Raw genomic sequence first — 13,183 nt, 5'->3', positions numbered from 1 at the left:
GTCCTTCCAACTGATTTCCTTACATTTAAGACTTTGATCCATTTTATTTCTGGGTATGGTATATTCTCCCCTCCTCTGTCATAGACTAAGTGACCATTAACTGAATAGTAAGGAGAGATAAGAAAGCCTTCTTCAGTGATTAACACAAAGAAATAGAGGAAACCAATAGAATGGGGAAAACTAAAGATCTCTTCAAGAAAACTGGAGATACCAAGGGAACATTTCACACAAAGATGGGCACAATAAAGGACAGAAATGGTATGGATCTAACAGAAGCTGAAGATATTAAGACGATGTGGCAAGAATACAAAGAACTATACAAAAAAGATCTTCATGACTCAGATAACCATGATGATGTGGTCACTCACCTAGAGTCAGGCATCCTGGAATGTGAAGTCAAGCGGACTTTAGGAAGCATCACTACAAACAAAGTTAGTGGAGGTGATGGAATTCCAGTGGAGCTATTTCAAATCCTAAAAGATGATACTGTGGAAGTGCTGCACTCAATATGCAAGCAAATTTGAAAAACTCAGCAGTGGTCACAGGACTGGAAAAGGTCAGTTTTCAGTCTAATCCCAAAGAAAGGCAATGCCAAAGAATATTCAAACTATTGTACAATTGCACTCATCTCACACACCAGCAAAATAATGCTCAAAATTCTCCAATCCAGGCTTCAACAGTACGTGAACCATGAACTTTCAGATGTTCAAGCTGGATTTAGAAAAGGCAGAGGAACCAGAGTTCAAATTGCCAACATCCGCTGGATCATGAAAAAAGCAAAAGAGTTCCAGAAAAACATCTACTTCTGCTTTATTGACTACATCAAAGCCTTTGACTGTGTGGATCACAAGAAACTGTGGAAAATTCTGAAAGAGATAGGAATACCAGACCACCTGACCTGCTTCCTAAGAAATCTGTATGCAAGTCAAGAAGCAACAGTTAGAGAACCAGACATGGAACAACAGACTGGTTCCAAATAGGGAAAGGAGTACATCAAGGCTGTATACTGTCACCCTGCTTATTTAACTTATATGCAGAGTACATCAAGTGAAATGCCAGGCTGGATGAAGCACAAGCTGGAATCAAAATTGCTAGGAGAAATATCAATAACCTCAGAAAAGCAGATGACACCACCCTTATGGCAGAAAGTGAAGAAGAACTACAGAGCCTCTTGATGAAAGTGAAAGAGGAGAGTGAAAAAGTTGGCTTAAAACTCAACATTCAGAAAACTAAGATCATGGCATCCAGTTCCATCACTTAATGGCAAATAAATAGGAAAACAATGGAAACAGGAATAGGCTTCATTTTTTGAGCTCCAAAATCACTGCAGATGGTGACTGCAGTCATGAAAACTTGCTCCTTGGAAGAAAAGCAATGACCAACCTAGACAACATATTAAAAAGTAGAGACATAAAAAATAAATAAAAAATAAAAAGTAGAGACATTACTTGGCCAACAAAGGTCCGTCTAGTCAAAGCTATAGTTTTTCCAGTAGTCATGTATGGAAGTGAGAGTTGGACTACAAAGAAAGCTGAGCGCCGAAGAACTGATGCTTTTGAACTGTGGTGCTGGAGAAGACTCTTGAGAGTCCCTTGGACTGCAAGGAGATCCAACCAGTCCATCCTAAAGGAAATCAGTCCTGAATAATCATTGGAAGGACTGATGCTGAAACTGAAACTCCAATACTTTGGCCACCTGATGTGAAGAACTGACTCATTCAGACCCTGATGCTGGAAAAGACTGAAGGCAGGAGGAGAAGGGAAAGATTAAAGGCAAGAGGAGAAGGGGAAGACAGAGGATGAGATGGTTGGATGGCATCACCAACTCAATGGACATGAGCTTGAACAGGCTCTGGGAGTTGGTGATGGACAGGGAAGCCTGGCATGCAGCCCATGGGGTCGCAAAGGTCGGACATGACTGAGCGACTGAACTGAACTGACCATGGGTGTGTGTGCGTTTATTTCTGGACATTTTATCTTGTTTCACTGGTCTATATTTGTTTTTGTGCCAGTACCATACCCTTGATTACTGTACCGTTATAGTATAGTCTGAAGTCGTTTTCAGTCACTTCAGTCACGTCAGACTCTCTGTGACCCCATGGACTGTAGCCTGCCAGGCTCCTCTGTCCATGGCATTCTCCAGGCAACAATATTGGAGTGGGCTGCCACGCCCTCCTCCAGGAATCTTCCCAACTCAGGGATCAAACCCATGTCTCTTATGTCTCCTGCATTGGCAGGCAGGTTCTTTGCCACTGATGCCACCTGGGAAGTCTGAAGTCGGGACCCTGGTTCATTTTTCCTTCTCAGGATTGCTTTGGCTATTTGGGGTCTTTTGTATATCCAGATAAATTTTAGAATTTTTTGTTCTAGTTCTGTGAAAAGTGTCAGTGAAAATTTGATATAAATTGCAATAAATCTAAAGATCGCCTAAATTTGATATAAATTGCATTAAATCTAAAGATCGCCTTAGGAAGTATAGTCATGTTGACAATATTGATTCTTCCAATCCAAAAACACAGTATATCCTTCCATCTGTTTGTGCTATCTCCAACTACATTCATCAGTGTCTTTTTTCCAATTTATATTAGTTTTACTTCTTTTTCTTCTTTGATTGCAGTGGCTAGGACTTCCAAAACGATGCTGAATAGAAGTGGTGACAATGGACATTTTTGCCTTGTTTCCAATTTTAGAAGCAATGAATTCAGCTTTTCACCACTGAGAATGATGTTAGCAATGGGTTTGTCATATAATGGCCTTTATTATGGCCTCTATTCCCACTTTCTAGAGAGCTCTTATCATAAATGGGTGTTGGATTTTATCAAAAGCTTTTTCTGCATCTATTGAAGTGATCATATACTTTCTTTTTATTCTCACTTTGTTAATGTGGTGTATCACACTGATTGATTTGTGGATACTGAAGAATCCTTGCATCTCTGGGATAAATCCCACTTGATCATGGTGAATGACTCTTTTAACGTATTACTGATTTCAGTTTGCTAGTATTTTGCTGAGGATTTTTGCATCTATACTCATCAGTATCAGTTCGGTTCAGTTTCTCAGTCATATCCAACTCTTTGTGACCCCCATGACTGCAGCACACCAAGCTTCCTGTTTATCAACAACTCCCAGAGCCTGCTCAAGCTCATGTCCATCAAGTCAGTGATACCATCCAACCATCTCACCCTCCGTCATCCCCTTCTCCATCAGTAAGGAGAAGGCCTATAATCTTTTCTTGTAATATCTTTGTTTTTGGTATCAGGCTGATGGTGGCCTCATAGAATGAGCATGGCAGTATTCCTTCCTCTGTAATTTTTTTATAACAGTTTCAGAAGGACAGGTGTTAACTCTTCTCTAAATGTCTGATAGAATTCACCTGTGAAGCATTCTGGTCCTGGACTTTTTGTTTGTTGGAAATTTTTTAACTACTGTTTCAATTTCGGTACTTGTGAATCATCTGTTGACATTTTCTATTTCTTCTTGGTTCAGTCTTGGAAGGTTGTACCTAAGAATCTGTCCATTCCTTTTAGGTGGTCCATTTTATTGGCATACGGTTGTTTGTAGTAGTTTATTATGATCCTGTGTATTTCGGTGTTGTCAGTTGTAACTTCTCCTTTTTCATTTCTAGTTTTATTGATTTGAGTCCTCTCCTTTTTTCTTGATGAGTCTGGCTAGAGGTTTATCAATTTTGCTTATCTTCTTAAAGAATCAGCTTTTAATTTCACTGATCTTTGCTACTGTTGTCATCTTTATTTCTGCTCTGATTTTTGTGTACTTTTTCTTCCTTCTACTAACTTTGGGCTTTGTTTGTTCTTCTCTAGTTGCTTTAGGGGTAAGGTTAGTCTGTTTATTTGAGCTATTTCTTGTTTCCTAAGATAAGATGGTATTGCTATAAATGTCCCTCTTAGAACTCCTTTTGCTGTATCCCAAAAGCGATGGACCATTGTTTTCGTTGTCATTTGTCTCTAGCTATTATTTTATTTCCTCTTTGATTTCTTTAGTGATCCATTAGCTGTTCAGTGACATATGTTTAGCCTCCACGTGTTTGTGTGTTTTTTTTAGTTTCTTCCCCTGTAATTGATTTCCAATCCCATAGTGTTGTGGTTGGATAAGATCCTTGATATAATTTCAATTTTCTTAAAGTTATCGAGGCTTGATCTGTAGCCCAAGATATGATCTGTCCTGAAGAATGTTCCATGTGCACTTGAGAAGAAAGTGTATTTGGCAGCTTTCAGATGGAATATTCTTTAAATATCAGTAAAGTCCATCTGATCTAATGTGTCATTTAAGGCCTGTGTTTCCTCATTTTCTGTGTGGACGATCTGTTTCTTGATGAGAGTGAGTTATTAAAATCCCCCAAAATTACTGTTTTTCTGTTGATTTTTCCTTTTATGACTGTTAGTATTTGCCATATATATTGAGGTATTCCTACATTGGACGCACACATATACATATATACAATTGTTATATCTTCTTCTTGGATTAATCTTTTGATCATTATATAGTATCCTTCTTTGTCTCTTGTAACATTCTTTATTTTGAAATCTATTTTGTCTGATATAAGTACTGCTACTCCAGCTTTCTTTTATTTCCATTTGCATGGATATTTTTTTCTATCCCCTCACTTTCAGTCTGTATGTAGGCACCAGAATTCTTAAGTGAATTCCACGGCCTCATACCGAAGCTAATAACTAAATATCACTGGCCAAAATTTCAAAATGTATAGAATTCACACACATATATTTTTAAATATCAGCTTTTTTGATAGACACATTACATACATTATTAAACTGCTTCTATGTTGATATTTCTTATCTCAACCTAGAAATTTAGGTAATAGCTACATTCATTGTAAGTGCTGAGCACAGCAAAAAAAAAACCATGGTATTTTTAAAATAAGTCAACCATTAGTCAAGGGAACAAAAGAAAATGTATTTGGGTACATTATTCTAATACTAATTCTACTGGGAACCCAAAAGTATTTAAGTATGTAGTGTGTATTTAAAGGTAAGCTAAGGAATCCAAGAAACTCACTCACCAAACAGAGGCACAGAATTGGATCAGTGACCTGTGGCATATACCACAGTAATCTAGTAAGTAGTTTTTACTCAACTAATCCATCCTGGTACCTTAGCCATTTTCATAGTCTCTTTTGTGATTTTAAATAAGTAAAATGTGAATGTCACTATCCCAGGGACACATAATACTTACTTACTTAAATTCAGAAATCTCTGAAAGGTAAATGGTAAACTGTTAGTTGCTCAGTTGTGTCTGACTCTTTGCGACCCCATGGACTAGCCTGCCAGGCTCCTCTGTCCACAGAATATTCTAAGCAAGAATACTAGAGTGGGTTGCGATTCCCTTCTCCAGGGGATCTTCCTGTCCCAGGGATCAAACCTGGGTCTCCTGCTGCAGGCAGATTCTTTACCATCTGAGCCACCAAGAAATCCTGAAGGTAAATGTTAAGATCTATCTTAATAGCTAAACAATAATTATCTCTATCATTTCAAAAGGTGACACACACACCCTCTCATCAATGTAAACACCATCCCCTGAAGAACAGATTGTTCATTTCAGAAAGTGCCTAGAAGTAGGGACTGACAGGGGCAAGGACATATCTACTCTGACAAGGGGCAGTGTGAAGCTTATTTCAATAGTTCAGAAAAAAAAAAGCTATTTTCAAAATGTGAAAATATGTATTTTTAAAATGTACTGGTTTTATGTACAAATTCATTTGCGTACACAAGGATCAATAAAGCACTAAAGTGTATTTTGAGCATTCTAAAACTTAGATTTAAAGAAGTTAAGATGTTAAAGAAGTTAAGATCCAAAAAGCTGTTGACCCTTGCTGTAACTAAACCAAGAGAGAAATGAAGTCAGCACCTCAATTATCCTTGGGCCAAAAATCTTTAGTTCCCTAAAGATACCACAAGATTCTGGTTTTAAAAACCACTGGGTTTCTTGGATTCCTTAGCTTACCTTCCTTGGTGGCTCCATGGAAAAGATTATGCCTGCCAATGAAGGAGAGATACGGATTCAATCCCTGATGCAGGAAGATCCCACATGCCACAGAACAGCCAAGCCTGTGTGCCACAACTATTAAGCCTGTGCTCTAGAGCCCAGGAACCAAACTACCGAAGTTCACGTGCCCTAGAGCCCGTACTTCACGACAAAAGAAGCCACCGAAATGATAAGCCTGCACACCACAACTAGAGAATAGGCCCCCCCCAACAATGAGAGAAAAGTCCATGCAACAACAAACAGCCAGCACAGCCAAACATAAATAAATAAGATTAAAATAAAAAAAAAAAACACTGAACAAGTGGTTTGAAAACTTCATGTCAAATGTTGTTCAATGGACCAGCAAATTGCTCTGCACTAACAGATCACCTGTGCATATAAATAAACCACCATTCCACTACTGCTCCACTGTAGTGAAATAAAACCTACTTTTAAAATTATTATTTTGCCTCACTGTGTAGTATGGGGGTTCTTAGTCCCTCCCTCCTCCACAACCAGGGATCAAACCCATGCCCCTGCAGTGGAAGCTCAGAGTTCTAACCCTGGACCACCAGGGGATTTCCAAAACCTACTTAATAGCAAATTAAATTCCTTTCGATACCAGAGTAATAGAATTAAAACTAAAGAACCATCATAAATACCAATTCAAATAACAACTCTGCCAAAGAAACAAGATAAACTTAATGTTGAAGCAAATATGGAATTTCTACTCTTAAGATCCTAAGTCCTCAACAAATATAAGCTAAAGTATTCAAAATTACTCTTCACTCCTATCTTGAACTGAAAAGACTTCAAATATTCCTTTCTAAGTGTTTACTGAAGAAGTTAACTTTCACTGTAAATTATTTCACAAACAAAAATTAATTTCCTTAGCATTTTTGATTAAAATATTTTTATGGGGACTTCCCTGGTGGTCCAGTGGCTGACGCTTTTCACTCCCAATGCAGGGGGCCTTAGTTCAATCCCTGGTTAAGGAGTGTGATCCCACATGCTGCAATTACAGATCCTGCATGACGCAAATAAGACCAGGCACAGCCTCAATGAATAAATTTTAATTTTAAAAAACAATATATTTTTATGAAAGAATGAGAACTACAGCATCAATTTTAAAAAACCAGTATCTACGTCTGCTTTCCTGCCCACAAATCTTATTGTTCCCGCTCATTTGCACAGACTTCCCAAGAAAACAACCTGATTACAAGTCTCCATGTGCTGTGCTTAGTGGCCCAGTCGTGTGGGACTCTCCGCGACCCCACGGACTGAAGCCCGCCAGGCCCCTCGGTCCATGGGGATCCTCCAAGCAAGAATACTGGAGTGGGTTGCCATGCCCTCCTCTAGGGGATCTTCCCAACCCAGGGATCGAACCCAGGTCTCCCGCACTGCAGGTGAATTCTTCACCATCTGAGCCAGCAGGGAAGCCCATGAATACTGGAGTGGGTAGCCTATCCCTTCTCCAGGGGATCTTTCCGACCCAAGAATCGAACTGGGGTCTCCTGCATTGCAGGTGGATTCTTTACCTGCTGAGCTACAAGGAAAGCCCGTAAGTCTTCATATAAAACATCAATTGTTACTGCTTTAAGTGCTGATTCATTGGGAAAAAGTTAATTAGAAAATTCTCAGTAATATCCCTCACCTATGCATTTAATCACTCCATTTTAGACAAAAACCCACAGAAAAGCAGTTCTAAAAATCATATGATCACAACATCTTCTTGCTAGCAAAGACACTGTCCTCATATACGCTTCTACCACTCGAGGAGGATGAGGGTACATCTTCATTTTTATGTGCAACCTCCCTTCAGTCAATCATGCTAAACTCTCACTTTAAAACTAAATTCCCTATGTATAACTGTATCACTTTGCTATACATCTGAAACTAACACAGCACTGCAAATCAACTATATTTCAATAAAAAGTTTTTTAAAATGAATTTCTTAAGAAAAGTTTTCTTTAATTCATTTGCCTATTTCAGGGAAATTTTTTTAAATTACTCAAAACAAATCATGTCTATTCTAAAAGAATCAGAACTTACACAAACAAAAACATAAAAAACACTAACATATTCTTCCCAAGAATAACATCTCTCTCCAGATTTTTTTTTTTTTGGTCCGTGCCACACAACTTGTGAATTTTTTTTTTTAATCACTGATTTAACAGTGATTCATAGATTCATAACATTTACTCTGTGTAGAGTAGACAGGAAATGCTGAGCTGAAGAAGCAAAATTTGAGTCAAAAGTGAGGAGCTAGTCAGGATAAAGCTCTGAGGGAAAAGTATTCTAGGCCAAGGGGGCAAAGGCATCAGACAGTACTTGGTTAAATGGAAAAAAATATATATGGTTGGGGACTTCCCTGGTAGTCCAGTGGCTAAAGCTTCATGCTCCCAATGCAGGGGACCAGGGTTTCATCCCCAGTCAGGGAACTAGATCCCACATGCCTCAGTGAAGTCAAAGATGTTGTGTGCCACAACTAAGACCTGGCACAGACACATAAATAAATATTTTAAATATACATTGTTGTTGTTCAGTCACTAAGTCATATTCAATTCTTGGCAACCCTATGGACCGCAAAATGCCAGGTTGTCCAGCCCTTCATTATCTCCTGGAGTTTGCTCAAATTCAAGTTGATTGAGTCACTGTTGCCATCCAACCATCTCATCCTCTGTCACCCGCTTCTCCTCAAGCCCTCAATCCTTCCCCAGCATCATGTTCTTTTCTACTGAGTCCACTCTTCGCATCAGGTGGCCAAAGTATTAGAGCCACAGCATCAGTCCTTCCAATGAATATTCAGGGTTGATTTCCTTTAGGACTGATTGGTTTGATCTTGCTGTCCAAGGGACTCTCAAGAGTCTTCTCCAGCACCACAATTTGAAAGCATCAATTCTTCGGCACTCAGCCTTCCAGCTCTCACATCCATATATCACTACAGGAAAAATCACAGTTTTGACTATATGGCTGGAGCAGGGAGCCCAAAGGGGAGAGTGGTAAGCTATAAAATAAGATTTCTTGACTAGAATTTGAAGCTGGTTGTAAATCTATATAAAATCAGCCCTTCTTCAGATTGTTTTTATAGACTCAAAACCAGCAGGTTAACTCCTCACAACAAATTCAAATAAAAGCAAAGAAAAAGATAGAATGTATTCAAATTGAGTAATATCATTATAATAAAGATTAAATTTCTATTTAAAGGTCACAAAACTTAAAGAAAATTAAACACAGAATCATTTCTGCATATTTACCTAAGAGAGACTGAATTGCTGAGCACTTGAGTAAAACTGGATCTATGACCTTATATGAAAACTGGTAATAAGATGACTTTATGTTTGTGGTCATCTAGCCATCAGCGTTCTTAGTCTCAGGTCATATTTCATTACAGAGAATTTACCGGCGTATTTGAAAAAGCATAAATTACAAAAGAAGTCATTGGAGATCTACTTTTTATATGTCATTTACTTAAGAAATTAATATATAACCCAGAGTCTAGCAGCTTAGTCAGTTGTATTTTCTGATTCTGCAACCTGTGGCAGATGGTTTTTCTGGCATGTGTGACCCTGGCATTTTGCCCATGTTTACATGGACTGACAGGAGTGTAAGGCTGATGGGAGTAATTTCCTGCTTTTTAAAATTATTAATTTATTTACTTATGGCTATACTGGGTCTTTGCTGCTGCGCGTGGGCTTTCTCTAGTTGCAACGAGCTGGGTGAGGGGGGACAACTCTTCCTTGGGGTGTGCAGGTTTCTCATTGCAGTGGCTTCTCTTGTTGCAGAGAACAGGCTCTAGGGTATGTGGGCTTCACTGATTGTGAAGTGCACAGGCTTAGTTGCCCCACGCCATGTGGAATGTTTTCAGAACACAGATCAAACCTCCATCCCCTTCATTTCCAGGCAGATTCTTAACCACTGGACCACCAGGGACGTTCAACAATTTCTTTTATCTGTGATAATAAAGTCATGCTGGGTCTGTTCCTCACCTGTGTGTATATTTGGTTAATTCCACAGTCTTCCCATGTACATCCATAAAATAGCAAGGGCCTCTCTGAGCATGAAGACACGGCAAGTCATCTCAGGAGTAGTACATAAGCTCCATTCCATAAAACTAGTAGAAATTGTGATTTCATCCTAGATTTCCTTTTTCAACCTTTCCTTCAATATATACTTGGAAATACTTTTGAAATAAAGTCAGTTTTGTTTGGCAAATTCAATAGCATCCCTTTGAGACAAATGTATCACAAAATCAGAACTAAAAAGCATCATGCAGTCAAACCTAAGGGGAAAAAAAACTATTTGACCTTGTACAAAGGTATTAAGTAAAAAAAAGTTTAAATGGTGGTACTATTTAGTGTCAGGAAATGAGCTGCACATCGTTAAAATTTTTCAAGTATTTCTGAAAGACAGTGTGTCATTCCTTCAATATTTAGTTATTTAGCTTCCTTCTGTCACCATATATTTAGCCAGGTTTGCTAGATGCTCAGGAAATGAAGATGAATAGACGCTTCACCTGCATCAGATAAATTCCACAGAAATAATGCCAACACATCCTGAAAGCTAGAATCCTTGACTGCCTCAAGAAGTTAAAGATCTATCACGTGCACTCTCCAAAGCTCCAAAAGGTTCAGCGTCAAGGCTGGGGCACCGAGGTCACTAAAGTTAAAAGCTGAGGTTTTATAAAGTTAAAAGCTGGCCAAGTGCAGTCTCTGAAAAGAGTTGCCAACTGTCACCCACACCTCCTTAACTAGCCCCCTACCACTTCCCCATCCTTTTTATAAATAGTTTTTAAAGGGAACTGTCCAAGGTTACCACCTGACAAGGAAGAATGCACTGATGTGCATTCCAATAAAATAAAATTGTATACTCTCCATATTTACAGAGTATTCCCATACAACATCTAAGTGTCAACAAAGTATCAACCAAGGCACATAACACATAAAATAAAACTCCCTCAGTAGGGTTAAAATATCAAGAAACTGACCGAAAGAGGAAGATATCTAACTTCCCAAAGCAGCAACCCCCAGGAAAGGTACTGGAACCAGCGGAAGTTACATATCCAGGACAGTTTTTTAAAGGCGCTCCACCCACCACCCCAAGGTAAAAGTTTGAAACGCCGTCTGACTACCCCACGGTGGTCGGAAACTTCCCTAAACTACAAGAGACAAGCAGATATCCTAAAATACCGCTCTCAGCCAACCCCAGGTGCCCACAGGCCAGGCTGTGGCTTCCTCCCCAGGCCTTGCTTCCCTCATCTTCTTCTCTTCTCCAGGACACTCACCCATCTCCCTGGGCGTCCAATGCTGGCCGGGGGTACTGGGGCCTCTCGGCCGCCAGGCTCATTCCGACGAGCCTCGGACTTAGGCCTGCCCCAAGGAGGCCGGGGCGCCTCCTCTCCGAGACGGACCGCGACCCCCCGGCCCTCGGGCCCGGCCCTCACCCTCCCCTCTGGCCGGCCTCACCTCCTCTGCGTGCTTGCGCAGCGCCTTCTCTCGCTCGTACTGGGTGATGAGCTGCTCGTTGTCGTCCCGGAGCAGCTCCAGCTCCACCTGGTGCTCTTGGTCCTGCGCGAACACCGAGTCCAGGTTCTCCAGCACGGCTACCACCAGTGGCATCAGCTCCTTGACCACCTCCTCGTCGTAGCGCCCGATGAGCCGCTCGAACTCGCGGTAGATGGAGCCGGCCAGGCCGGACACCCGCTCCGACATCACGGCCCCGGAGCCGCCGGGCTCCTCCTGGTACACCACACCATCCTCCAGCTCCATGGTGGCGGGCTGCCCGCCGGCCGGGGGCGTCTCCGGCTGAGGGGGCGACACGGGCCCGTACGGGACGGGGCCGCTGCGGCTGGAGCTGGGGCTGGGCCCGGCGGGGTGGGGGCCCGAGCCGGAGGAGGGGAGGGGTGAAGCGAGCGTATTCAGCCCAACCGCCGCTGCACCAACTGCCGGGGCGGCCGGGCTGCGCGCGCCACACGTCACTGAAGGGGCGGGACCCGCCTGTGTCGGCCCGTAGGGCGGGACCCCGCAGGAGGCCAGGCGCGGTCGAGGGCGGGGCCAATGCAGCACCCTGCGCCAGCGGAGGCGGCGTTGCGTCAATACTCGGCGCCGCGCGGACGTCGTGTAAGCCAATGGGAAAGACTGCGATAGGAGGGTGGTGAGAAGTACCCACCCCTGGCGCGATTTGCGGGGCAAGCCCCAATGGAAACGGAGGGTTTCTGGAAGAGTGATTAGCAATCCAGAATAGCTAACATTTTATTACTTTTTACAGCGCACAAAAGGCTTTCATATTTGGGCCTCATCACAGGCTTGGTGAGGTAGACGTTTTGGCCTTCGTTTCACAGACGAGGAAAGTAGGCCTGGAGAAGTTAATGGTTCACTCAAGGTCACGCAGCTGGAACGGGAAGGAGGCCGATCAGGGACTCAAAACAGTTCTAAGAATTTGAGAATTCCGGACTCAGAGTAGTGGAAAACAGGGAAAGGGAAAGCAACCTTAACGGGGACAAGGTCCGCCTCAGTAACAAGGCGGACTTGAATAGGAAAGAATTATTTGGGGTTAAGACAGTAAGGATAGCCTTAAACAGAGGAGAAGAGTAAAACAAACGCCACAGTCTTGCACTTTCCCGAACACGAGTTTCTCTCCTCGCGGACGACTTGCGAGAGCGGTATTTCCTGGCACCAAGCACCCTCCTTTCCTCTAATCTCTAAACTGGGCAGGCTAATGTGGGGTGGAGAGTAGAGGAGGAAAGAGGTGGAGTTACTAGGATGAGTAAGTCCGATGGTACGTGAGGTCTCTGGTAGAAAATCACGTGTGGGGAATGACAACACCCAAACCTCGGGCAGGCTGAGTCAAGGATCACTTCCTGGTGTTCTGACTGCTGCAAATAGGGCAGAAAATACACCCCAAAGCTCCTTATCTCCGCGGCGGGTGACGGAAGAGTACTGTGGCCTCAACTCCTGTAAGAATAGGGCCAGGGAAGGCAAGATTTGAGTAAAAAATGGTTCAGTGGGGAGTCAGCTACCTCCCAGGATCATAAAACCCCTCAATTTGGTATTTACAAGTTCAAATTCTCTAAGTATGAACTAGTTCTCCAAAGTCTCCCAATCTGCACCCAACCAGAGACCCACAAAAGCAGTAAGGGGGTGAAAAACTAAGCCTGACAAGGACACACGTGACTGGATTTGTGGCCT

General features: G+C 42.0%; 1 protein-coding gene across 4 annotated transcripts in view; it reads right to left on the bottom strand.

The window, feature by feature from the left end:
* The window catches only part of SPAG9 (sperm associated antigen 9), a 153,034-nt gene extending 141,094 nt beyond the window's left edge, over nt 1-11,940 (bottom strand). For all 4 annotated transcript variants that reach the window (XM_020914204.2, XM_020914205.2, XM_020914206.2 and 1 more), the window contains exon 1: nt 11,462-11,940. In XM_020914204.2, coding sequence (XP_020769863.1) covers nt 11,462-11,764 — 303 coding nt within the window. In that variant the 5' untranslated portion in view covers nt 11,765-11,940. The remainder of the gene's footprint in view (nt 1-11,461) is intronic.
* Nucleotides 11,941-13,183: the final 1,243 nt, after the last annotated feature.

This window comes from Odocoileus virginianus, chromosome 17 (assembly GCF_023699985.2).
Source record: "Odocoileus virginianus isolate 20LAN1187 ecotype Illinois chromosome 17, Ovbor_1.2, whole genome shotgun sequence".
Classification (NCBI taxonomy): domain Eukaryota; kingdom Metazoa; phylum Chordata; class Mammalia; order Artiodactyla; family Cervidae; genus Odocoileus; species Odocoileus virginianus.
This window is presented reverse-complemented; position numbering and strand designations above follow the sequence as displayed.